General features: G+C 36.6%; 1 protein-coding gene and 1 non-coding gene across 3 annotated transcripts in view; one reads left to right on the top strand and one right to left on the bottom strand.

Annotated features, from left to right (window-relative positions):
- Positions 1-550: 550 nt before the first annotated feature.
- LOC131067026 (eukaryotic translation initiation factor 5B) overlaps positions 551-27,671 on the top strand; it is a 48,674-nt gene continuing 21,553 nt past the window's right edge. For both annotated transcript variants that reach the window (XR_009111761.2, XM_058001963.2), the window contains exons 1-5: positions 551-1,064; positions 2,003-4,242; positions 4,366-4,473; positions 4,634-4,734; positions 5,044-5,134. Coding sequence is in view for 1 of the 2 variants with exons in the window: in XM_058001963.2 (XP_057857946.2) it covers positions 890-1,064; positions 2,003-4,242; positions 4,366-4,473; positions 4,634-4,734; positions 5,044-5,134 (2,715 nt within the window). In the remaining variant the exon portion in view is untranslated. The remainder of the gene's footprint in view (positions 1,065-2,002; positions 4,243-4,365; positions 4,474-4,633; positions 4,735-5,043; positions 5,135-27,671) is intronic.
- Positions 13,775-13,861, bottom strand: TRNAS-GGA (transfer RNA serine (anticodon GGA)). Its single transcript has one exon. It is a non-coding gene; the product is annotated as a tRNA-Ser (tRNA).

Below are 27,671 nucleotides of genomic sequence, written 5' to 3'. Positions count from 1 at the left end.
TAATCCATTTTCGAATTGTTTCTCTATCCCTCTCTGGCCCAATGAATCTACAAATAACTGCGAAATCTTCCATCAGGGTTCTATCTATCTATACTTCCCCTCAAGCATCAATGGTTAATGCTCCCCTATGGTCTTCATCACAAAAAATATCCTCTTCCTCAAACTCCCTTTCTCCTTATCATTTTCTACCCCAACGTCTCCACTCTTCAACTCTGCTATCCCCTCCTAAATTTCCTCTTCAAATAAAATTTATCTTCAAATTTTATTTTAATATATTATTATTCGTTGAAAATTACATCATAACAAAAATCTAATATAGAATAATAAATAAATTATAAATATATTTAAAATATTTATATATTTATTTTTCTTTCAGTTATTTAGAATATTTTTTATAAATTTAAAAATAATCTTTAAAGCCAATTTTAATATATTAATTTATATAAAAAAATAAATTTATTATTTTTTTATATAAATTAATAAACAAAATAAAAATAAATGTATTTTAATATTAAGATTATTTTAAACAGAAAGTTCTTCATTTCATTATCATATGGTGAGAAAAATGAACGAATCTTTGGTTTTACGGAAAAAAAGCTATGATTTTTGAAGAGATTCAAAACAGACATTACAGATTAGGGTGCCGAATATCTGATCGTTTTGCTTCTCTTCCTCATCATTTGATGTCCTGGATTTAGAGTCTGTCATGTCCACAAAGGGAACGCCTTTGATAAAAAATTTGCAGCCCAATCAGGGCAGTGAAGAGCGACAGAATCAATTGTTTTTCGGTATTCAGCGCTGTTCTTATTCAATTTATTCTTTTTATCTGGAGTTTTCGGAGAGGATATAGCAGTCATAGAGTTCGCAGGGCAAAAGGTTAGGGTTTTTGATGGGTCGGAAGAAAGCAGGCGTGTCCGCAGGGGACGATGCCCCTGCCGCTCAGAGCGGTAAAAGTAAAAAGAAGAATCTGATCGTTGATGACGATGAATACGCGATTGTCGATCCAGTGGCTGACAACAACGCAGATGCAGCTTTGGAGGATGAAGTTTCTGCTTTGCTTATAGGTATGTCTCTGAATAATAGTAATTTGGTGGGTTCGATATTTGTTCCTTCGCTGTCAATTCAGCTGCAGTAGCCAGATCTCCATATCTATTTATTTATATCTATATCACTTCACTTCAACTAACTTGAGATTTTCACATCTATTTTAGATGAGCACCCATGCAGATTAATCTAATACAAATCAGTCTAGCAAGAGGCACTAAAATATATAATTTTGTGACAGAATAAGTGTCTATTATGGCATTATTATCAATAGAAATTTGTGATAGAATAAGCGTATATTAAGCAGTCTCATCAATTGTTTAAGTTTTGAGTTTAAGTCAGCAATTTTGTTGTAAGATTTCTGATTTGTATAATTGCTTTGAGGTTTTTCTTTCTTACATCACGCATTACTTGGATCGTATGAGATTGGTATAATTTTTTTATTAGTTCATTAACCTTCTGCTTGTCTAATTCTATGTGATTTTCTTGCTTTGATTATATATTGATTATATATATAACGGTATATGTTATGATTACAAAATAGATTTTCACATATTAAAAGAATGGACAGAAAGAATCACATTTCAAGAATCTAAATGAAAAATAGTATCGAATAAAAAAATTATGATATACTATTACGTGAATCCTAATCATCCTATTTACTCCATAAATATTTATATAAAGTAAGGACTATTTTTAAATAGACTGTGTAAGTATGACAGAGCTTTTTGAGTATATAATTTGAATTTGATAGAGCAAAAAGTTTGTAATCTTTTTGGTGTCTGTATTATCTGGAATTCCTGATAGCTGGTAAATCTTAGATAGGAAATATAATAAAGCATATACACGCACACAATATAGAGAGCATACAGAGTATCACTTACCGCTCGTTTCTTAAAAGCCTCTGATAGCTGACCAAAAGGCCAGTGAATTGAGCCGAGCAGATTGGTTTTTACAGGAAAAAAGAAGGCCAAGGGTAAGAAAAGTGCAATTGAACAGCAAGAGCGTGAATTTGAAGAGATTAAGGAGAGCCTTCCAGAAGAGGAAGAGACTATTATTAGCTTTAGTGGTAAAAAGAAGGGGAAGAAGGGTAGTCAGAAGAAATTTGAGGAGGACAGAGAGCCTTCTTTTGTTAATGTAAAGGAGGAGGATGATAATGATGATGATGGTACCATTGTTTTTTCTGGAAAGAAGAAGGCCAAAGGTAAGAAAAATGCTTCGTTCACAACTTCAATGCTGAATGCTGGGATTTTGGATGAAGAAGATGGGGAAGGAGATAACTCAGTGGACAATTTTACACTGGAGGAAAAACACGAGGACAGTGAAGTAGATGATGTAATTCAATTTACAGGGAAAAAGAAAGGGAAGGCAGGCAAAAAGACAGAGAAGATAGTGGAAGGCAATGCCAATGCTAATGCAAACGATGATGCCGTCGTGATTGATGAAGGTCAAAAGCAAGAAGGGCCTGCAAGTGTTCAAGAACCTCTACCTTCTACTGGTTCAGCTGTATCCAAGAAACAAAAACAAAAGAAGAAAAAAAGTGGAAGAACTGCCGAGGAGGAGGAGGATCTGGATAAGATTCTGGCTGAGCTAGATTTAGGTACAGAAAAGTCCAAGTCTGCTGGGGCAGATGAAGTGCCTAAATCAGAGACCATTGAATCTGAACCAGCAAAAGAAGAAGTAGTACCAGATGAAGTTAGTGCTGAACCTGAAGGGCCTGGGGAATCAGCAGCAGCAAAGAAAAAGAAGAAAAAGAAAGAAAAAGAGAAAGAGAAGAAGGCAGCAGTTGCAGCCGCTGAAGAGAAGGGTGAAGCAGAGACAAAAGAGGAAAAATCCAAGGAGGTTAAAGGAAAGATTCCAGACAAGAAGGTCCCAAAACATGTAAGAGAAATGCAGGAAAGGTTGGCAAGGTTGAAAGAAGAGGAGGAGAGAAGGAAGCGTGAGGAAGAAGAGAAGCGAAGAAAAGAAGAGGAAGAGCAGCGTAGATTAGAAGAATTGGAAAGGCAGAAAGAAGAGGCCAAGCGCAGGAAAAAAGAAAGAGAAAAAGAAAAACTTCAGAAGAAGAAGGCAGAGGGTAAATTACTAACTGGGAAACAGAAGGAAGAAGCTCGCAGGTTGGCTTTAATGAGAGAGCAGTTCCTTGCCCAAAGTGGGGGTTTATCTGATCTCTCAAAGGAGGAGCAAACTGCTTCAGCACCCAAGAAGCCAAAGTACGAGACAAAGAAGAAAAAGCGTGGTCCTACTACTGCTGATTCTGCAGCTTCTCAGCAGGCTATGCTAACAGAAGACCATGACATCCAAGATGAAGCTCCGCAAGAGGCATATGATAAAGTAAAGGAAGAGGCCAGTGCAATGATAATCGAGCCTGTTGAGAATGAGGTTCACATGGATGTTGAGCAGGAGAAAATGGAAACTGAAGAGGAAGAGGAAGATGATTGGGATGCCAAAAGTTGGGATGATAAAGATGTGGCTTTACAAGTTAAAAGTGCTTTTGCTGAAGAGGAAGAGAGTTCCATAAGCAACAAAATTATCAAGAGTTCTGCTGGCCCTGCATCTAAGTCTGTTGTAAAAAATACAGCTGCTGCATCTGTGCCTAAATCAGCACCAATGTCAAGTGTAGCAAAGACTGCCCCTCCCGTTAAACCATCTTTGCCTGTAAAGCAGGTTGAACAAGTGCAACCGGAAAGTGAAGAAGACTCCGAAAGTGAAGAAACTGAGAGTGAAGATGAAAACATGGAGGATAACAAGAGACAGGCAGCATCAAGGAAGCGTGAGGAGAGGAAAGCAGAAGCACTATTGAAAAGGAATGCAGATGATTTGCGCTCGCCTATTTGTTGCATTCTTGGTCATGTTGATACAGGTAAGACAAAGTTGCTCGATTGTATTCGGCGAACAAATGTGCAGGAAGGTGAGGCAGGAGGAATCACTCAACAAATTGGAGCCACATATTTTCCAATGGAAAACATACGGGAGAGGACAAAAGAGTTGAAGGCAGATGCTAATTTAAGGGTACCTGGTTTACTAGTAATTGACACTCCTGGGCATGAATCTTTCACAAATTTGAGAGCTCGAGGTTCTAGCTTATGTGATATTGCGATATTGGTTGTTGATATCATGCATGGCTTGGAACCACAAACGCTTGAGTCACTAAATCTTTTGAAAATGCGACATACACCCTTTATAGTTGCCCTGAATAAGGTAAGCCTGTATTGTAGTTTTAATGTGTATTCAGTATCCATCGGCCGTTAATTTTTATGAAAAATTTCCTACCTTGAAAATCAGTGACACAAAGGGCTTTCACTGTGTGTTTGACTTATCAAGGTGGATAGGCTCTATGGTTGGAAGGCCCGTCCAAATGCTCCTATAAGAATGACCTTTAAGCAACAGTCAAAAGATGTTCAAAATGAGTTTGAACACCGGCTCACTCAGGTATGGCTTTGGTAGGCTTCATTTTTTTCTAATGGGATGTAGAACATACATCCGTAGAATGAAAAATTGGATCTCTTAAATAGGGGCTTGAAGATTGGAAATATTTAATCAGTCTTTTACACAGTTCTTCAGGATGACCAATTTTTTGTAATGAATGTAGGTTATAACAGAGCTCAAAGAGCAAGGGCTGAATTCTGAGCTGTATTTTAGAAATAAAGAAGTGAAGAAATATGTCAGTATTGTGCCAACTAGTGCGATCAGGTATGACTAAATCTTTTCCAAATTATCAAAATTTACCTAACTTAGCAATGAAGAAAAGTAAAATGTGAAGTTTAGTGGTTATTATTCAAGTGTTTGTGCAATTACAGCATGTGATTCAAGGACAGGGCAGGATGATCCAGGCATTAGGGAACTAGGGTTTTGTCACATGAACATTTTAGGTTTTTTATGATCACTTTTTTTCTGCGTTCAAGTCCATGTTAAGTTGAGGGTACAATATTCTTGATAGAAATGTTTTTCAGATTTTTGGCTGTTGGGTTGTATTTAACATTTATTGTTTGTGGAATTCAGTGGAGAAGGTGTGCCAGATCTCCTTATGTTACTTGTGCAGTTAACACAAAAAATGATGGAGGAAAGGCTTATGTACATCAGTGAAGTTCAGGTAAGTCCACTCTAATTATAACCTCTTGAGACATTGTTAAGATGGATGTATTATTTTATTCATTTTCAACAGCATTGTTGGAAGTATAGCTGATGTATCGCTGGGATTTGATTGCTTGTGGCCTTAGATCTTTGTGGCAGCTTCTTTGCATGACATTATGGTGGATGGATGTGGGTTTATTTTGTCCTAAGAGTATTACAAGTCCATGTCTAGCAGCAGATGTGGGTTTATTTTGTCCTAAGGATGGCAGGATCATGCTATGGATGGTTTATTTAGTTTCTTTTTGAACCTGCATTCTGAAATTCATAGTTCAATTTCCAATCAAAGAGGCATTTTTTCAACTAATTCCCTTACATTCCGATTGTTACCTAATTTTGCATACACATCTATTAGGACTGTCCCAATCACTTTAGACAAAGATAAGTTTTCAATTAATTTCTGATGTATCTGCGTTTTCCATTCCAAGGCTTCAAGATTGAGGTCAGCTCATATGGTGAAGACAAGTCTGATTAGTGCCCAATTATTGGTGCCCTATCAAGTTTGCCTAGTAGTCAGCCGAGACAGGCACACACAAGAATACTTTTGTAGCCTCATCAAAGCTTGGCTTGAATATCCCAATTGGTGGAAGAACCTACCTGAAATTTCATATTAAAATTCAGGAGGACAAGACATATTACAGTGCATGCCTCATGTTCAATAACTCTGTGCGTCCACGTACAATTACACAACAATAGGACATATAATAAGGTATGCATGATTTTTCAATCAATTCTCAGATAGGAGATGGGTAAAAGCTGGGGACAAGGGGTCCCTTGATTTAAATTTGGGGATGGTGGCTAGCAATGTAGTTATATTTTATAGTTAAATTTAAAACCAGAGTGGGAGTCACAGGAGTGCTCCCAGTAGGGTTGATGGGGACTAATCAGACTTAGTCAAGGTCTTTGAGGCACATGGGCCTTCACGCTGCATGTCATATTCATGATTTTTATCATTATGTTTTCTCCAACACCAAGTCCAGGAAAAACATTGAGGTCTGGGACTTCTTAAGAACTCATACGAATGACTGAGTGTAAACTAACCGGAAAAATATAATAGATAATCTGCAGCAAGAAGTTTTTGTATAACATGATGTAGCTTTCCTAATCCTCTTTACAAGAACAACCAATTGTTATGATATACCTGTTTTTTGCCAGCTTAGAAAACAAATTGTATGTCCATGTCGTAAAGCTAAATGATGATTCTTAAATTTGAATTGAATCTCAACATACAATATTTTCAAAAAAAACAAGTATGGACTCAAATAAGAGAAACCCCTGGTAGAATTGCTTTTGCCAGGTCGGTTGTATAATATGTTTTTCCCATGTTGAATAACAGATCAATTCTGACAAACAACTTCAAAACACATTTACTAGTAAGGAAAACTCTATAATGAAATCTGGAGGATGCAAGAATAAAACTGGAAAGCATCATCATTTTTAAAGCATGCCCACCTAGAAAGCATTAAAAATTCATAGGAAGAAAAAATAATAATTTGAATCTAAAAGCACAGGACAAGTAACCGAAACAAGCACTATAAAATGATCCCCTAGAATCCTTGTTTCTAATAAAACAAACCAGAATTGTAGAGCTTGTCTTATATCGCCATTATTTTACTCTTATGATCTTAATGTATACTGATTGAATAACAATGCAGATAAAATTTCTAATAAATGGGCCCAACTTGAAAAAAGAGGAACAATAATGGGCAAAATTTAGAATAAATAGGCCCAACTTGAATAAAGTGGATCAAAGAAATCACTTTTTTCTTGACCAGAATTCACCATGAAACAGAAATTGTAAAGCACATTGTAAAAGACTAAGCAGAACCCTCTCATTGCTAGTTTGCCTAAAACATCTGTAGCCTACAACCCATAGAAACGAGACTTGGATTCGGTGCGGACTTGGCAAGGATGAATTGACTCAGGACTTTAGACATGGCAAAAAAACTTGCTCGGCAAAGTGAAAAACCGAAGAAATTTAGAGATTTTTAAGGATTTAAAACTTGTTTCATGCACACTTTATTTGATAAAACCTAAAGGCACAATAACATCATCAAATAGAAGCTAATTTGATCATGTACACAAGTATACTTTGATCACATAACTATAAACGCAAATTGTAGTTGGAAGAAATAACAAACTTAGATACATAAATATTGGCAAATGTATATAAAACTCATGGAATATAAAATCCATGACATCAAATGTTCCACACAAATGTCAAAACAATAACTACAAGTCTATGGCTCAACAGAGCCTGCATTCCTCCTACGAAGGTGTCTAAGGTAGGTCCTGGATGATTCAAAAGCCATAGTTTGTATCCGTGACTCCATGCCACTCTCACCAACATCACTTGTGCCGGTGCGAGTCCAGGGGAGTCTAGGAACCCATTTATGGAGAAAACATGCCTCTATTTGCTTCAGAATTTGCAAATGGCAGCTATGACTTTCAGAACTAGATTTTAGCTCCATTTCTCTATTTGCAGAAGAACTTGCAACCAGCTCTTACTGGCTTGATCTCACTTAGTGGATGACTACAAAACTTGATATGATCTACCTGAGATGTTTCCTCACATGGAGAAAATTTCAGAGCAAAGTAATATAAACTCGGCCATATGTAACCATATATGCTCCTTCCTTAAGGTAATATCACGTGAAATTTTTTTCAACTCCTGAAGAGACTTACTCCCTGATGTGATATCCTTATTGGAAGTCATTTTCTCTGCAACCATAAGTCCTTTGTAGCTTCTTTTTTCTGTCTGCCTCTCTTTTTCATTACGTTCCAACCCCTCGCACTGTTTCTGTGAGAATAAAACCCAGTAAGACTTTGCCTGAATTTACAATAAATTCATTGAAGGATTCGCCCGAATTTACATTAAATAACCATACCCTACAGTACTAATCTGACTACCATACCATTAAACAACAGACTTATTATGGCAACAACCGTCAAATGAACAAATTCATTGTCACGAACCTCATGGTGGTGATTAAAAATTAGGCATGACTTTTACAATGCACTATTTAATGTAAAAATTTCCAGTTGCTTCTTTGGGGTAAAACTGAAAACACAAGGTCCAAAAGCTACCTATGTGTTGGTGCTCAAAATCACTGGTTAGATGATCCCTAAGAGCATGCCACCTTCTATGATCAGGATCAGCAACTGATTCTGGCCAACTAACGGAATGACCAATTAAGCCATACTTCCCTTCACTTCTGGTTCTCCCAGACTAAGGCGGGTACACCTTATCACCAGCTATTCTCTGTTTGTACTATGATCAGCTAATGATGCTTAGGCAGATTTTGTTACAATAGTCCTATTTGGGGTCACTCTTCAATGGCATGCAAATGAGAATGACCTCAAGTTTATCTTCTACTTCTACTGTGCAAAACTAAAACTGAAATGAAATCTATTTTATGGAATGAAAATGTTTTCTTGACTTGGTTTCGATGGGATGCAATGCTATGCAATATAGACCAGTGTATTTCTTCTCGATGGGCGCAGAGTCTTATGGAACATTATCTCTTTTGGTCTCCTTACTAGACAGTCTTACAACTATCCACTGCTGTTCTTCCTACAAGTACTACTCTTATTATGACGGTCACTATACGGCGAATTTAATCAAGCCCCTATAGCAACTTATCCAAGAATACATGTCTTCCTGTTCATGAACTGAAAATAACAAGATAGCAATAATATATAGAAAGAAATCTTAATTCAGTCTCCAATCTTCTCAGTATTGAAATAGCAGGTAGATTCGAAATAACGAACCACATTAATCTGAATATCACATATACGCAGAAAGAATACTGATTTTGTATTGCTTAAAGCAGAATTACACCACAACAGTGATAATACCCTTACGGTATGATATATTATCCCCCGCTGATTTACATTTTTTATCCTATATATATGAAGAAGACCCGATAGAGGCGTCTCTTCGATATGTTCATGTCACTTTTGGTGCTTTCTGCTTCGTCGGCAAAACTTCTTTCGATCATCTGGGCAATCCTTCATTTCATTTTATCATAAATTTAACTCACACCGATCATTCCATTCATATTCTTTATCGACAGAACTTGCTCTATCGGAAACCCCTTAAAGTTTCATTTCCGATTTTATTTATTATGTTACTGATCTTTCTTGGGTTTATCAGGAATTTTTCATATATCATTAGGGCATAATGGAGACAATATGTGGGATTCTATGTTAGGTAAAAGAAAACTTCTGTAGCTTCAACCTTTCACCACTTTAAATACAAAAGTTTGGTGATCATGTCAGGGGTATTGTAATGAAAATTTAGGGTTCCAACACTATGCTCATCTCCTTTTTCCTAAATTATAATGAAGGAATGTATTAATTATAAAAAGAAAAACAAACCTTTTCCCCAAGCTGAAATTTACTCTCAGCTCTTTCTTCATAGCTTCTCTTTCAGCTACAAAGAATGAAATAAGTAAACAATTTTTTTAGTTAAATAAACCCACCGAAACCATTTATGACAGAAGTGAATTTAAGAGAAAGCAATTAAATCCATCTCCTTGTCATATGCAAACCTTTTTTATGCTAATATACTTTGTAGACAAATTTAAATCATATAAAATGGCATCAATAGAAAATCTATCCAGGAAATACTGTACATGGTAGCATGACCAAATAAACAAACCTTTCAAGTCAGGCTTCCACTCAACTTTTGGTTTATTCAATTGATTCGCAATTTCATTGATACACTTCTCAACTCTGATAGTTCTGACCTGAATATGTCAAGAGAAAAGATGATAATTCATGTCAAGATTCAACCTGAATTAACTTTTAGTGTTCTGCCATAAACATACACAACTTGCCATAGTTCATACTTCAAGCTTTCTAAAATAGTTACCACATACTAGAAACATGAGAGAACTTCATAACTAGAAAATAATTGCAGATGTCACATACCTAAACTACACCTTGAGAGAATTATAATAAATAAGAAACCCAAAACAACTATATATAGGGTCCTCAATATACTCGAAAGAAGGCCCTAAGAGAAACATCCATAAATCAAGTTTCCACAAATTTCAAGATTTACAAGAGATTGTCTTTAAAAAACTGAAAACACAGTTGACAATCATCAGTTTTCCTGAGTGAGCAGAATCTCATGGGAAGAAATTATAATAGAATTCTTGACTCAAGGATCACAATGGGAATTCATTCAGACTATTTGGAAGGAGAGGACTACTGCTTTAAGTTGATTTTCTATCTTAGTTGAGTATTTCATCTGTAGACAACATAGATCCTCAATTCTAATTTGGAGAATGGTATGGGTTTGTGGATTCAATATCTTCAAAATAAAGTTAAAACATCATTAGTCAGTCTTTAGCTTGCTTAGTTCCTAATAACAGCTGGATTACATCTTTTGGATATGAATTTGGAGGCTCATAACTGTTTGAGGAGTTATTCTACTCTTGACAGCGAAGTTGATATGTGGTAAAAGAAAGAGTTTTGGAAGAATGGTTACATTTATTTTTCCAAATCAGACTCTTATCTCTGTTGCACAATAATCTTAGGTATGCAGGTGTGACGGAGTGCATATAGTAGATACATATAATACTGACCCCCCAGAGCATGGTTACACTGTTATATTAAATTTGAAACATAAAAAATGAATGCTGAAATTTGAAATAGAAGATCATCACAGTACTTGCGAGATCACATATACCATATCATATTTATGCAAATGAATATACTGAAATATGTTCCAAGCCAATCACAAAATAATATCCAAATCATTCAACAATGATTTGCTGATATATGTTCCAAGCCAATCACAAACAAATATCCACATTGTTCAACAACTATTTGCTAATATATGTGGTTTAAAATGCTTTGTTACGACTCGTCTGTTACTAGATTAAATCTTGGCAATACTGGTTCATGGTTCACGATACATTACAAATGTAATAGCTGGTTGGAATGTAATGTAACAATAATATGCTTTAGGTTCTAATGATATATTTGTTTTATCACATTGATCTTCTAAAGGGATATATTTGAAATTAGGTGAAATAAACCACATGTGCCTGGGTCATGTTAGGCTGCATTGGATGCAGATTTGGGTGTGGCCAGAATTTGGTAGATAACTACATCCCAACACTTATTTGTAGGCTTGGCATACCTAGTGTGGAAGAGGATTCTAGATTGTGATTTTTATCATTTGCTTGAATGGAGGTACCTCTTTCACTCAGGATTTAGATTTCATTTTTTAGTTTGTGATATATAATAGATCCCTTGTTCTCTATCTGGATAAGAAAAGTGTCACTACCTCTTTTTTTTTTTGTCGCTCGGTAAAAGGCCGAAGCCATATTTTTTTAATAAATAAAATTACAATCTCCGCTCAGTGTGGGCACCGGTAGGAAAGAGCGGAGTGGAGAAAACCTCCAACCTTGGCCGAGACCTTAGGTCTAGTCACAAGCTAGTATTAAAATTCTACATCATTTATTGCATTACATAATTTCCTTTACAATACCTTCATTCTAGGTGTAAAAGGCCCTACACAGATAATTTCTATAATCTTCCTTGTGCAAACTTGCATTCAATAGTCTTCCTTGTGAAAATTTGCCGCCTTTACCATATTTCATTTCCTTCTGACTTACTCTATCACCTGCAAGATAGATTCACAACACAATCCTGCTGCAAACCACTTCATGAAGTGTTAGTGCAAATAAAAAGAAAGAACTGTTATTATCTCAGCAAGCTTCTATTATGCTTTCCACTATTGTTATTGTAACCTAGACGTCTTTTATATTGAGTCAGCACCATGATCATACTGTTGACTAAAATATGAAAGATTACCCAGGTTACAATAATTTTTGTGAAGTAAACATTGGTCATCAAGAGACTGATAATAATACAACCCATCTGTCATGTTATCCATAATATTACCTTAACATTCTAATCACAAAAGTGTCTTAATGCAAATGCTAGATTAAGCCAAATATGCAAGTGTTACGACAATACTTCCTGTCTCTGCATCCTGAAGATAGATGTATGCGAGTGGCCTTAGGTCATACTTGTTAAGTCATGTCTGATATGCTAATTTAAGAAAACCAACATTAGAGTATATGTCTGATTGAAAGATAAATCCTGATTCTAAACAACGCTATTTCAGTATATATATGTCTTTGTAAATGACACCAAATCAGTGGCCTTGCCCTTATTTATCTATATTATAACAGAGCCATGCGTTTCTAAGTATATGTCCTGTCCAAATCAACCCTTTTGTCAAAATGCATTCATAATCAGTTCTATGCGTAAAGTTTGCTATCTAAAGATCCTTCTTTCCTATGTGTTAAAGTAATTATATTTGTATACAGAGAAAACTATTGTTATGTAGATTCCTTATTCATCCCTATCATCTGCGGCTTCTGTGCTAGAAGCCCGTGTTTCCTCAGCCCCCATGTCAACGGGGTTTTCAGCTTGTAACGGGGTCCAGCCCTCATCAATCATATAGCTTACCCACCAATCTCCTTTTGGCTCTTTTACCACACCTAGCCATTGTTTAAGGAATGTAATATTCCTTGATATATCTGGTTGTCGCTGTAGGAAGAGTTTTTGGTCCTTGATGATAAGAATGGGCCCCTTAAAATCTATTTTGAGTGATTCTCCTTTGTCTATGGCTTCCGAAGCTTTGACATAATCTTCCAGATAAGGGATACATAGATTATCATCAACACATTTAATAGCCAGCTCTAGATTAACTAGGTATTTGTTATTGAATGTTAACCTACCAAATGAGACTGTATCTGCCTTGTCTTCTCCTATTGTGAGTAATATGGCTGCAAACCCCACAGGGATGTCACTGTTGACTCGTTTCCTATGCTCTATGTTCATAAGCTCATTTCCCAGAATCCTCTTGGTCGCATGAATGACCAAGTCATCCTCTGACCTCAGAATAACCGACCAATGTTTCTTAGATATCTCTCCCATAAAAGACATCTCACGCTTTTTTGGGCACAAACAAATACCAGAATCCATTGTTTATGACAGAGTTAAATTGTGAGTTTTGCCACTAGATATATTGGTTTTGCTAACCGACACTATCGGTAAGTTAAGTTTCCACCTCGGTTGAGAGATAACTGTTCTGTGATGAGTGACTATTCACCTCATGGTATGCGGTATGATTATTATCGGATAACTCTGACAGGTCTCCATCCCCAGAATGCCTTGCTGTTTCGAATTAAAAGATATTGATTACTTTTTAATGATTATCTGTTAGCCTTTCACTCTAGTGTTTCCAATGCATGATTGCTTTAAGCAATTGAACGAAACCTGTATGGGAAGGCCTAACATATGATGATTGAAAATCAGATTGTATATATATATATCTATATATATGTATTGATATATATGTCTATATATATGTGTGTGTGTGTGTGTCTATATATATATATATATATATGTCTCCATGTATTTATATTTTTAATATTTATTTTTTTCCTTTGCCATACCTTTACTCTTTTTATTTTCTCTATCCCGAAATAGAAGGATATTGCGGGAGGACGAAAGCATCTTATTGGGTTTAGATTCATGAGAAAATGATGCAAAAAAGACTAAGGCGAATATACGGAAAGAGAGGGATTCGAACCCTCGGTAAACAGAAGCCTACATAGCAGTTCCAATGCTACGCCTTGAACCGCTCAGCCATCTTTCCTATACGATCTCTTCATTTGTCGACAAAATGAAAAGAACAAGTTTTATTATGTGATAACTTACTTTTGCATAAGTAAAGTATTTATGAAATCTGGCATAAAGACAAAAGAGTATTTTACCACACTCCTTCTTTTCTTCTTATTTCAAGATATTTTATTTTTCTCAATCTAATCTGATTATTTTATCTTATTCGGGGTTTTATTGCCGATCCAATTGTGAAATTAAGCATATATGACTATATATATATAACCATATGTATTTATAGATATGCATATTTATATGTCTATATATATATATGCATATATATGTATGTATATATAAATATAGGCATATATATATATATGTATTTATATATACACATATGAATATGTATATATTATATTGATAAAGTCCATTGGGAGCCAAAGGAGGGTGTATGATGATCTCAACTGTGTTTATTATTAGTGAGTATATATGAGAGTACACACACACACACACACACACACACACACACACACACACATATATATATAACTGGTCATATATATACACGTATGCACATACAAGTATATAAGTATGAATATATATGTACATACATACCGCTATTTGTGCATATACATATATATGTTTGCAAATACATATGTCGATGGAAGTATGTAAATGAAAATGTGAGAATGTGCTGGTAGGGGTCATTGTACATATAAAGCTGGGAACTATACCTTTGAAGCCCCTGGCTGCCCATGAGTTACCTGTTCTGAATGTCTAGATGTCAAGGATGTGGTTTTATTCCTTCCATCTGCCTCTATATTGGCTAGATTATCTGCCAATGTATTAGCCTCCCTATTTATGTGATTTATTGTGTAATCTAAGAAGCTTTCCAGTAGAGAAATGGCCCTATTCAGTAGACTTCTAAGTTCCCAGTTTGGCATTGTTCTGGTTCTCATTGCGTTAATTATAATGGTTGAGTCACCTTCTATTTCCAATTTGGATATTTTCAATTGTTTGCATAGATTTAAACCTTCTATTAGGCCCAACAGTTCTGCCTTATTGTTAGTGCATTGACCTAGGTGTATGGATTTAGAGCCAATGCAACACCCCTCATCTGATTGTACTATACAACCCTCCACCTGCCATCCTTGGATTGCCTCTGGATGCTCCATTGAAGTTGAGTTTAAACCATCCAATCTTTGGGGACACCCATTTGCAAGCTTTTCTTGCTTCAGTTTTATTTATGCTAACCTTCCCAGTGAATGGAGGAATTTTAATCCCCTTCCATTGCCTTCTGACGAAGTTATCCCAATTTGCAAATGTCTTATCATGTTGTGGGATGGTCACATTCTTGCTGTTGGAGATTTCTGTGATAGAAGCTTCTATTTTTGCTATAATATTCTCTTCCTTCATTTCTTTTTCCTGAAAAATTCTCCTATTCCTTTCCTTCCAAATTTCCCAGATTACTATTGCTGGACTACATATCCATAAGTTGTGGAAGATACTCCTCCTTTTGATGATCGGCCAACCTTTGAACCATTCCATCAGGGAAGGGATAAGGGCGCTTGACCAACCTAGTTGAGCCAATAGCCAATACCAACATTTCTGTGTGTAGTTGAAGGTTGTGAAGATATGGTCATTTGTCTCTTCGTCTTCTTTGCATAAGAGACAGATTGAGGGCCCTTCATAGCCCCTGAGTTTAAATTGTTCAGTAGTTAGGACCTTCCCCTGAATTGCAGCCTAGGCAAAGAAACTAACTTTTGGGAGACAAAATTTGTCCCAACATAGTATATTTGGAATGTAGTCCTTGGCAGTGTTTGCCTCATCATATATGGTTCTAAAACCATCTTTACAGTTGTACTGTCCATCCTTTGATCTAGACTAGATTAGCTCATCTGGCCTAGGTCTGAATATTATTATTCTGCATCCAAGAATTTGGTATAGTTCATGGGATTTGATGTCCATCATGAATGGGTGCATGTTTTTCCATTCCCATCCAATTGTCAATTCTGGTTCCATTGTTATATAATCCCTTACATGACTACCCCATAGAGTTTTCATTTGGTCCTATATATCGGTAGTATCCATTAGTTTGTCTATCGTGGGGGTATCCGCCCAGGAGTCTTCCCAGAACAAGGCAGATTTACCATCGCGAATATCCCACGATAGATGATTAGATATGAGCATGCGGCATTCTTTTTTAAAGTTTCAAGATTCTAGAACCCTTGGGTGGGTCTATATCCCTAAATACTGCTTCTCTTTGATTACTTGATATATATTTATTCCTAAGGATTTCGGCCCATTTGGCTTCTGAGGATGTGTACATTCTCCATGCTAGTTTTGCCCCTAAGGCCTTATTTTGCCACAATAGTTTCCTAATTCCTGTGCCTCCATCACTCCTTTCTCGACATATCTTGTCCCATGATATCAGTTTGATTTTGTTCTTATCCTCTGTGCCGTTCCAATGGAAATCTTTGATTGTTTGAGTTAATTTCTTATAGGCCCCTTTCGGGAGTGGTATACATGATAGTAGATAGATAGGCATTGCTGCCTAGACTGTCTTAATGAGGGTTAGTTTTCTTGCCCCTGTCAGCCATAAGGCTTTCCAGGATGACAACGTTTTCCCAACCCTCTCAATCAGGGGATCCCAGAGTTTATTGGTTCTGATGCCTTTGTCTAGAGGCATTCCTAAATATGAGAATGGTAGATTGCCAATTTTGTACCCTAGAAATGAAGATATTCTAAATTCCTCCTGTGCTTTCATGTTGAAAAAGAATATCTCTTTCCTTATTGATCATTTCCCCGGATGCCAGCCCATAAGATTGTAGGATCCTCTTGATTTCCTTGGCTTCATTCAACTGACCTTTACCCAAAATCATTGTGTCATCAACAAACTGTTGATGGGTGCACGGGTCTACCCCTCCTGTGATCTGAATCCCTACTAGCCTGCTAGCTCTTCGTGATGCGTCCAGGCCTTCCTCCTAGGGCTTTAGACATGATGATGAATAAGAATGGGGATAGGGGGTCTCCCTGTCTAGGTCCCCTAGTAGCTCCAAAAAAGCCTTCCGGTTTCCCATTTAGTAAGATTGAGAACCTTGGGTTTGATATGCAGAAGTGGACCCAATTCACCTATTGCTTGTTAAAGTTAAAGCCAAAGGCTTTCATGCAGCTACAAAGGAAATACCAATCCACTTTGTCATAAGCCTTTTTTATGTCTAATTTTATCAGCATATTAGGCTGCCCTTGGAACTGACTGGAGTGGATAGCTTCCTAGACTATAATAATCCCACCCAAAATTGATCTATTGGGTACAAAACCAATTTGTTCTTTTGATATTATGGTTGGTAGTAGTTTTTTTAGTCTATTAGCCATGACGTTTGCTAGTAGTTTGTAAGTCATGTTGCATAAAGAAATGGGCCTGAATTCTTCCCACTTTGAGGGGTTCTCCTTTTTCGGGAGTAAGGCCAAAAAGTTGTTATTGATTTCTTTCAAGATCTTTCTTGCATTTTGGGCAGATTCCAGGGCATCAGTGACGTCATCCCCTAAGATGTGCCAGCACTTCTGAAAAAAGCCAGCAGGGAAGCCATCCAGTCGAGGGACCTTATCGCCTTGGAATTGTGCCAGAGCAACCTTAACTTCTTCATGGGTGATTTTGGAGTTCAACATTTGATTATCATCCTTTGTTATTAATTTGGGTATGTTTTTCAATAAGGTCCTATTATTAAGAAGGTCCGAGTGCTCCCAGTTATTGAGAATATTTTCAAAATACTTGGTAGCATCTTTTGTGATCAGATTTTGTTTCGTAATGATCTGATCCCTGTCATTGGTGATTTGAGTAATTGTGTTTACTGCCCTTTTCATTTTGACATTGTTGTGAAAAAATTTAGTGTTTCTGTCTCCATCTTCTAATCACGTCTCTCGAGATTTCTGTTTCCAGTATATCTCTTCCTTGGCCAGAATACTCTCATATTCACATAGAAGCTTTTTTTCCGCCTCGTATGTTTCTAGGGTCATCCCGTATTGCATCACAACGTTATTCATTGTTTCCAGCTCCTTTTCAATTCTTGAGTTTTCCTCGAAGATGTTTTTGAATTTCTTTTTGTTCCATTCTAGCAGTTTGTGTTTAATCTCTTTCAGCTTAGAGACAAGACAATACATTTTAGATCCTATAAAGACACTATCATTCCACCATTTCTGCATGTTAGGGAGGAAGTCATCATGCTTAAACCACATCAGTTCGAACTTGAAAGAACACTCAGTTTGCTTTGCTTCCCCCATTAGTTCTAATAGCACCGGGTAATGATCAGAGCCTGGCCTTGGCAATACGGTAGTTTTTAATTCTGATTTGAGGTCAGTCAGGTCTCCTTTGAGAAAAAATCTGTCAAGTGTTTCTGCAATGTTGGAGAAACCTTTCTCCTGTTACTCCATGTGTGAAAACCCATCTCAGTCCTGATTTCCAAGAGGTTATTGTTATTTATCCAGTTTGCGAAGTCTCTTTGTGGCCGTCTCATGGTTTTTACCCCTCCACTTTTATCAGTTGAATACAAGATGGTGTTGAAGTCACCACCTATGATGATGTGTTTCTCATCTTGATTGTTTAAGAAATGTTCAATTTCCTGTCGAACTACTCTCTTCTTGTCTGTTGGAATTGGGCCATATACATTTACGATGATAAACTCAAGGTTTAGGCAAGGGCTCTTACTTTACCAGCCATCGAGTTTTGCATCTTGGTATGGCATGTAAATGCAATTGAGTTCTTTTCCCACATTATACCTAGTCCACCCAATGCCCCAATAGACTCCACCATTTCCATCTGCCATTGGGTGATTTTTCTGCTAAAATTGACCATCTCAGTCTTACCCAATTTTGTTTCTTGCAGCATTACAAGGTCCATAGTAGATTTCAGTATGCTTCGCTTAATTAAGCGTTGTTTGTTAGGAGCCCCCATACCCCTAACATTCCATGTTAGTATATTTATTCCTTTACGGGGGGAAGGGGGGACTTTCCCAGACCCAATAGGGTTGTGATTTTGGCCTGCCCCTCCGCTTCCCCGTCCATTTTTCATTTGCCTAAAGTCTCACTACCTCTTATTCATTCGTATGATATGGGAATATTGAAGGTACTAGCAGCTTAGTACCTTCACTATTACAATATTTATGCAAGCATGATAAGCAGGATTGACAGTTACGAAGATCAGATGACCAAGAAAATGAGACACCTCATAGTTTGACTGCACAGAAAGGAAATGGTTCTTAATATGGATTCAACTAGAAGTCCAAGATTATATAAAGATGGGAAAGAAAAGTACATCAACTGTGGCTCTTAGTACCTTCAAGCAACTTTTATGGCATAAGGAATCAAGATTAAGTATTAGACAACTATCCCAAAAACTCTTTCATAGTAAAGCAAACCCATCTCATCTTCAAGAAAGCCCACACTCACACCCCAAACTTTACTGTAAATACAACGTTCATCTCAGATGTTAGGTTCCACATTTGATAATGACAAGCCAGGATCTGGGCATGGCAGCTGTCATGCCCCCGATCTGACAGCAAAACCATCATATGAAATTGTCTTACGAATGTAAGACTTCACAATTTCAAAACTGTACACCATGCACCAATGTCATGTCCCTATATCAAATTGATATAACAATATTTGACAAACAATATTAATTATTAATAATTATATATATATATATATATATTTGATCTATTAATAATAGTTTATTTATTTAATTTAATAATATTTGAAAGAAATAATCATATCTATTCAATTAATTAGTTAGTTGCCCTAAGCATTTCGATCTCTAAACTAATGCTAAACTTATGATTAATGAAAGGAGCAGCAATATATTATAACTAGCAGTTAAGGAAAACAAATAACAAAATTCATATTGTCCATCTTTTAATATAAAGTCCCAAAGTTTGTTTAAAATAAATGAAATTGAAGTAAGTTAATTCAGGCCAACTCCTCTCAAAACAGTGATCAATAATCTTTGAGGAAAACGATTATGTAATTAATATTCTGAGAAATACAATAATGGCCATATAATTAAACGCAACGATCTCTTATAAAGACAATGATTCATAGGCGGTAAGGAACAGATTTATTTAGACAACAAAACTAAAAGTAATCACCAAATTACAATTTTCCAAGAAAGGGTGTGATTTAAACACGCTGACCAATTATCAAGAGTTACAAGTGGCATCTTGGTTAATAGAGAGATATTACGTGTTATGGAAAGAGGTGCGATTTGCTGAAGAAGGGAACTTTATTCTTCGAAGGGTGCAATCTAATTATGAAACAAGTAATTAGTGTTCTGAAGGGGTGTGATTTGTCTTGCTTTTAAAGACATATTTTATATGTCTCTTCAAATTAAAAAAAAGGATATATAGAGAGGGATTGCATGGAAGGAATAGGAGAAGATTACGGGAGGAGATCAGTACCGTTATTAATTACACACAGTAACATCCTTGTCTTGGGTGGTATACATAGGAATGTATATAATACGAATGCTTAATATATAAAACTGATAATGTTTTGTGCAGAATTTAACAATAAGACTAAACTGCAATATTCATAACAGTGGCAGACCAGATGCAGAATTTAACAATAATACTAAACTGCAATATTCATAACAGTGGCAGACCAGATCTGACACTGTCAGATCTGTCTGCCTTTAGCAGCTACTTACTATATTAATAAATTAGGTTTGAAAGCAGTAATATTAATGATTTATAAAAAAATAATTAGCAAAGACATCAGTAATTTATTTTTTTTGGTTGGTAATAGTGATTTTTTATTAATAACCCGGGATTTTGAACTGGCCTGAACCAGGTGGGGCTCCAATTAGGGAGCCACCTCCCCAGATACATCTCCCCCTTCAAGAGAGGGGTCATAACAAATACTCCCCTCCTTTCCCCGCTTGCCCTTCTTCCGCTTCACCTCTATCCATCCATTAGTTTTGGCAGTCTCCAATGATTTCAGATTTTGAATATCCACTTCAACCAACCCCAAACAATCCCGACAAGGATTCTCGGACTGAATCCCCTCAACCAGTCCTACATTAAAATCCCCCTGAGAGCTAGGACCATCCTTCATTATCTGTGCATCTCCTTTAGCAGCCTGAATGGAGCTGCAACCCTCTTGAAAACCTCCATCTCTCACGCCAACCAAACCACCAGCCAAACCTTGCACATCATTTGTTAGTTTTGGAGCCTTCACAATGGAATCGTTGATCAAACCCCCAACATCCTGGGGGGATTTCAGATTCACTTCCAACTTATCCACTGTGTAAAATTGGGGGGTAACATCTTTCCACCATGAAGCTAGTCTCTTCACCCCACGCTTTGCACAAGAATCAGCATTATGTCCAATCTTAAAGAAATCCCTTCACAATCCACAGACTGAAGCCAACTTCCCTCTGAAGTAGAAATAGAGATCTCTGAAGGGAGATCCATGGACATATCCATCTCCACCAAGACACCAGCAAAAGTAGTATGTAGCAAATTGAGAGAGCCATCATCAGTCAATAAAAACTTACCTAGGGAGTTCCCAATAGCTTCAAAACACGAGTGAAACTAGAACTGCAATGGAAGGCTTGGAAGTCTAATCCACATAGGAGAGCGATCAAAGGATTTTGACTCAGGGTTGAAAGTTGGATGCAACGGTTTAAGCATCAATGGATTGCTGTCCTCCCAGCACCATTGGCAGCCACCAAGGATTTGTTTCTATCCTCCACAGTTTGAAAAACCATAACAAAAAACCCTCGAGCATGAGGGTATATCTGCACACTGTCATCCACAATGGGCTCCCGATGATCTGAAATCCATTTATGAAGATCACCAAGACTTGGCCAAACTCCTCTAAAATGCCCATTAAGCCCTAAGGCAGCAAAAACGAGTTCATTATGATCGACCTCTTTCTCCACCTCCTGTGACAAAGTAACAATAGTAGGCTTGGTTGTTGCGGCCGCAGCCGAAGTCGAAGGGGCCCAAATATCTCTACCGTGATGCATCAACACACCTCTTGGCAATGAAGAATAATCCCTGCGAACCAAATCATCACTATATCGTATTTTTTGCACACCTGACCTCTGTTCAGGCATTGCAAGGGGTCATGATTGGGGGTGGAAACCTCTGTTCAAGCATTGCAAGGACACTAGAAGCAAATGCCCCAAAACCTTGTCGATATCTTGACAACCCAAATCCGCCATGATAGTTTGCTCTCGGTGTAACACGACTCCGAGATCTGCCATCACCCCCCTTCACCACAGACGCCCAGTTGGTTGCGCCTTGTTTGGGAAGATTTCCGCCACATCCCGCAAAAACCCTAGCCCACAGAGCCACACGAAGCGACATCGCAATCAGTCTAAAGACATCAGTAATTGGTTATATTATTTATTTAATTAATTTATGTGTATATACTCAAATCAGAATAAGTAATACATATATAGTAATGATGAAATAACAATTATATATATATATATATATATATATATATATATATATATATATATATATATATATATATATATAGTCTTAACTTGACAATTAACAATATTAGATTGTAAATCAGAAAGAGCCCATAAGATAAAAGATGATAAGGAGGATATTTTTATATGTATAATCCTTGTTACTACTATCAAAGGAAATGTTTTCATGTTGGGACATCATAATTGGTTTGACACTTGCATTAAGAATTATGAATGTAGGATAGATGAACAAATTATTTATAATAGTTAATTGGTTGGGCAATGGAATATCACCGAGTGAATTCCGGTTAAGGTGGAAATGTCTCCTAATATATTTTGTTTGAGTCATAAGTATATTGAAATAGATTGATTATGGTTTAAACATGTCTAAGCCTAGTGGGGGACATTACAAGTGGTATCAGAGCAATTTTCCTGACATCCTGTTGGAGTCACTTAATGCATATAAGAGGAAGAAAAGGAATGCACACGAATCCCAAGGAAAGGTAAATGACCACCCGCATTATTTCTGGTATATGTTCTAACCTGCACTTATAGGGAAGCCACATTTCCAAATACATATTTGATATTGGCCATCATAACCAGTAGCATATTTATAAACTTACTAGTCCGCACGTGATATTATCCAAGGAAGTGAAAGGGATCTGTAGTGGGGAGACACTGCCCACCCAAGTAAGTCACCTACTGAATGTTAATGAAGCAGTAGGCTAGGAGGGCACGCGACTGCTCTTGGGCTTGGGTTTGGCAGAATTCAGCCACCACTACCATCCACTAACTCTCTGGCATAAGGAAATTGTAATTATGGAACAAAGTATGAGATAGGGGACAAGACCCACGCCATAGGGGGCTAGAAGGGCATGTGACTACTTTTGATTCAATATGGGACGGTTGGGCAAACTTGATCATACTTTGACTCCTTAACTTAAATGATAAAACCACCTCAATCCTCCATTGGCTCTCTAGCCAAGATAATGATTAACTGAGGAACAAGGTATGAGCTAGGGGACAAGACCCAACCATAAGGGGCTAGAAGGGCATGTGACCGCTTTTTTACTCAATATGGGACAGTTGGGCAAACCTGATTTTATTCTTGTTTCAAATCATTATAATAGAATGAACTACCTTATAATTTTGTAAACAATAATTGTTGCACATGTAAATAATTTATGATTATGTGTTTACTATGTGTCTTCAACCTGATTGCTCCATTATATATGTGTGTTTTGTATAAATGCTTATGGGATTTCTTAATGCTGTCATGTTTCCGACATAAGTACATCACACACCTCCCTAATGTATGCTTTATATGTGCTGAAAATAGCTTATCCACTTGGAACCTGTAGAGAGGCATCCAGGATATAAATATTCAAATGTATCAAATAAAAACAAATGCCATTCCTTTGCATAAGCCAAGATCATGCATTCATAAACACTAATAACAATTAATAGATAATAGGACCTTTGTATTTCGACATTGTTTGCATGCTACTATATGACTGTGTAAAGCAATCATACTTACACATATATTACACCTTGAAATGGCCCAGAAAACAACTCGCTGATTAACATTTCTATCTAAACCATATGCCTTGGAATGATTCATAGTATTTCTTGGACACATTTGTATCTATATTTTACACCTTGATAGAGCTTCCCAATATGGCTTCTTTCCAATGGAAATTTCTTTGTAGATTTCTCTACAACCTCACCTCATCATACACAAATGACGAATTTTGAAATTTCTAGGGGACTTTCTGCATGGTAAAGGAATATTTTGAAGGTGGATATGATAGTGTTTGTGGTTTGACATCAAATAAATAAAGTGCTTGGAAGATTAATCAAGAAAATTGGGAATTGGAAAGAAAAGTTATTTTAGGCAGCAAAACTTATACAAACTCTTATAATTGTACCAGAGGCTTTTAGAAATTTCCAAAAATCCAAAATAGTCAGAAAGGCGTCTTGGGATGTTGGAAAAGTTTCTCGAAAGCTCAAGGCCCACTTGAGAAGAGTTATAGGGGGACATTCCAAAATCTTCAAAACAGCTTCTAGGATTCAGAGACCAAATTCATACCAAAATGGCCTGGCATAAACCTTTTTTTTTTGAAAAAGGGGTAAAGATTTATTCAATCAAAACAGAGATACAAAGCAAAGGCCATAGGTCCTTCAAGACAGGAACAAAAAAGATTAAACAAACACCACCAACACCAACACTACATATTCCTATCCTCCAACATTAAGGCAAACTATCCCTTCCTCCAATATCCCAACCATCTACGCTCTCTGAAGCTCACCTCGCCAAACAGTCAGCCACTCTATTCCACTCTCTAGGGATATGACAAAAGAGACAAAGTCCAAGGAACTGCACAAGGCTAGATTTTCTTAGAAAATAGACAGGAAGTCATAGATTTGATGCTTTGGTACCATGTTAGATTTGATAGCTAACACCACAGGTCCTAGAAATCACCCGCAACCGAAATGCACAAAGAGGTTGTTTGTTTTTCTCTCTTTTAGAGAAGACTTTTTCCAATTTAGTTTTCTCCTTTTTTTTTTTTCAGTTATGAGAGATTGCATTTATTTGTACGCGGGTACCTCATTAGGACTTATAGCTAGGATCCATGTATGGATCTATTCAATCATTCATCTTTAGGGTTTTAGCTTCTCACCAATTTAATCTTAAGGGGGGTGTTAGAGTAGTTATGGTAATAACCTAATTAGGTACTTTATTACTTTATTCATTTAAGCTAAACTTAAGAGTTTCTTTTTCCTTTTATTATATTGAGCTATAATTAACACATTTTATTTCATTCATTATGATGTGGAAACTTGTTAAGATCTCTTTTAATCCTCTCCTAGAATTTTCATCCAGGGTTTTATCTTTATGCTTTTATAAGAATTCATCGTGTTCATTAAAATCTATCCAAGTTTATGCAATCAATTCAATGCAAGCATATTTATCATGCTTTCTTGGATCAATCTCTGTTAAATTTGCATGATATGCATTTTGGTTGTAGGCAATTAGTGATACTTCATTCCTTTTTGATATCAAGTGATCTTTACATGTTGTGTTTGTTATGTGTTTACTTTGTGATTGGTGTGAGTTTAAGCCTACCCTCGTGTGTATTATGTATGTTTTAGCCTATGTGACTATCTCCTAGCATAGTGGGAGTGGATATTTGGATTCCATGAGGTTGGGTGGCATGGAAGCCATAGTTGGGGATTAATGATCTTAGGAGGAGCTCCAAGATTGTAATTTAAGTGGCAAGGTTTCTCATTTCATATATTTCCTTATTATATATTTTAAAAGTTGTATTTTGAAGGACATTCATCTTTCCAAATATTAATATGTTATTTGAACCTCCTTAAGTGGATGGGTTGTATTAGTATAATGTATCATTTATGTATTTTGATGTTGGTCTTGAACATGCATGTTTTTATATGATTTCTAATTTTATTGCAAGGTTGGATAAAATTAAAATATAGAACATTTAGTTTCGGGCTTTGGTGATTGAAACTCTAAGAATCTTTTTGGTGTTTTATGTTTGTAGGGTGTTAATGAGAATTGCCTCATCGAGGGGTCATTTAGGCTTCTCTGAGTAGTCTTTGTAGCCTTACGAAGTTTGGAACACCTTTTCCTTTACCCCTAGTATCCTTGACCTTGTGTAGGAGTCCCTTGTGGTCCCTCTAGCCCTTGGTAATGTTATCCTTTGTGGTCTTGTATGAGGCAAGATCTTGTGTTTAGGACCTTCTTGGTTCCTGTTGTGACCTTTTTACACATCGCCCCATTGCTAACGGGGACCCCCTCTTTGCCGGCTTTCTGCGTTGTTAGGTTAGGGTTTTGGTTGCTTAGTGGGCAATTTGCGTTTCTCATGCCCGAGTCTCGGAGTTTTGATCATGCCTAGTGCCGTCTAGAGTTTTTGAAGTAGGATCAAGTTGTAAAAACGTTGATATTTTAATGATCCTAAGTTTTTGTCTAAGTGTAGACCTATTGAGCGTTAACGTGTTTTTAAACACATGCATCATTGATTTTAAAGTGTCAAGGTATTCACAGACCTTTTGTAGTTGTTTTCTCACTCCTAAGGTATTATTTAAGTTGGTTTCACACTTTATTCCAATATTTTCCTAGCGTTTCGCTCATATTTTTGGAAAGTTAGCCTAAGTCCAGTTTAAATTTAATGTTTCTAAGTGATTTTGAGTGGTTAAAATGATAAAATCCTAAGGGAAATTCATATTCTAAAGGTTAAAGGGTCAAATTCCATGCTAGAGGTGCTTTCCCCCTCACATTCTAGACTACTCAACCCATTCCCCCACTCAAAATCCATACTACACATGGGTTTCCCCTAAAATCCATACTGGCTACTATTTTTCCCCACTGTTTATCCATACCCAAGTCGAATTTCCCCTAGAAGTGCTAAAATTTGGCTAAGTGTCAGGGTTTATCTAGACTGCCATCGATTTTCCACCAAGAGTGCAAACTGGACTACGGATGATTCCAGGCTTGGGTTGATTTTCTACCAAGATTTTTGTGACAACTAAGTCTGGATTTTTGTTCAGATTTTCATCCAGACAAGGATCGATTTTCCACTAGGAATATTTTTGAGTCCGGATTTTCATCCAGACTGGGGTCGAAACTCCACCAAGGAGGTTTTTTCCAAGTTAAGTGAGTTTGGAGTGTGGATTTTTCAATCCAGACCGAGGTTGAATTTCCCATGGGGGTGATTTTTTGCAAATAGAGTGGATTTTTGTCCAAGCTTATATCGATTTTCCCCTGGGAGGTTTTTGTGTGCATTTTGATGAAGATATGCATGGATTTTTGTCCAAGCATGGGTCGAATTTCCCTTATGGAGTAAATTTTGACATTTTAATGATTTTTGAAGGGATTTTTCAATCCCAACCCAAATCGATTTTCTTCTGGAGGCTTATTTTGGATTTAATTTGCAATGTTTTAATAAATAAGTCCCAATTTTAATTGCTTTAAAATAATTATTAATGATTATTTAAAATTTAAAAGCAAAATTTAATAACTTGCAATAATTATTTAATATTTGAACATTCTAGAAGCAAGTTAGGTTTTCACCAAGCAAGTATTTATACAAGTGTTTTATCCCACATTGCTTGTGTGGTGAAAGTGAGGTGAAAGCAAGTATATGAGAGGAGACTTAGCATTATTTTGTTATTATTTCTGCTAGGTGTTTCCATGAAAGTGATCTTTCTCCAAGTTGGGTGAATTTTAGCAAGGCATTTTTTTGGTGAAGTGTGGGATTGAGGATTTATTTTCCTCATTTTTTCCTCTTGGCTGCCATTAAAGACTAGTTTCAGAATTTCGATTTTGCTAAGTTTGGCGATTTTTTCA

This window comes from Cryptomeria japonica, chromosome 3 (assembly GCF_030272615.1).
Source record: "Cryptomeria japonica chromosome 3, Sugi_1.0, whole genome shotgun sequence".
NCBI lineage: Eukaryota > Viridiplantae > Streptophyta > Pinopsida > Cupressales > Cupressaceae > Cryptomeria > Cryptomeria japonica.
Note: the sequence above shows the minus strand (reverse complement) of the source record. Positions and strands in the feature narration are given on the sequence as shown.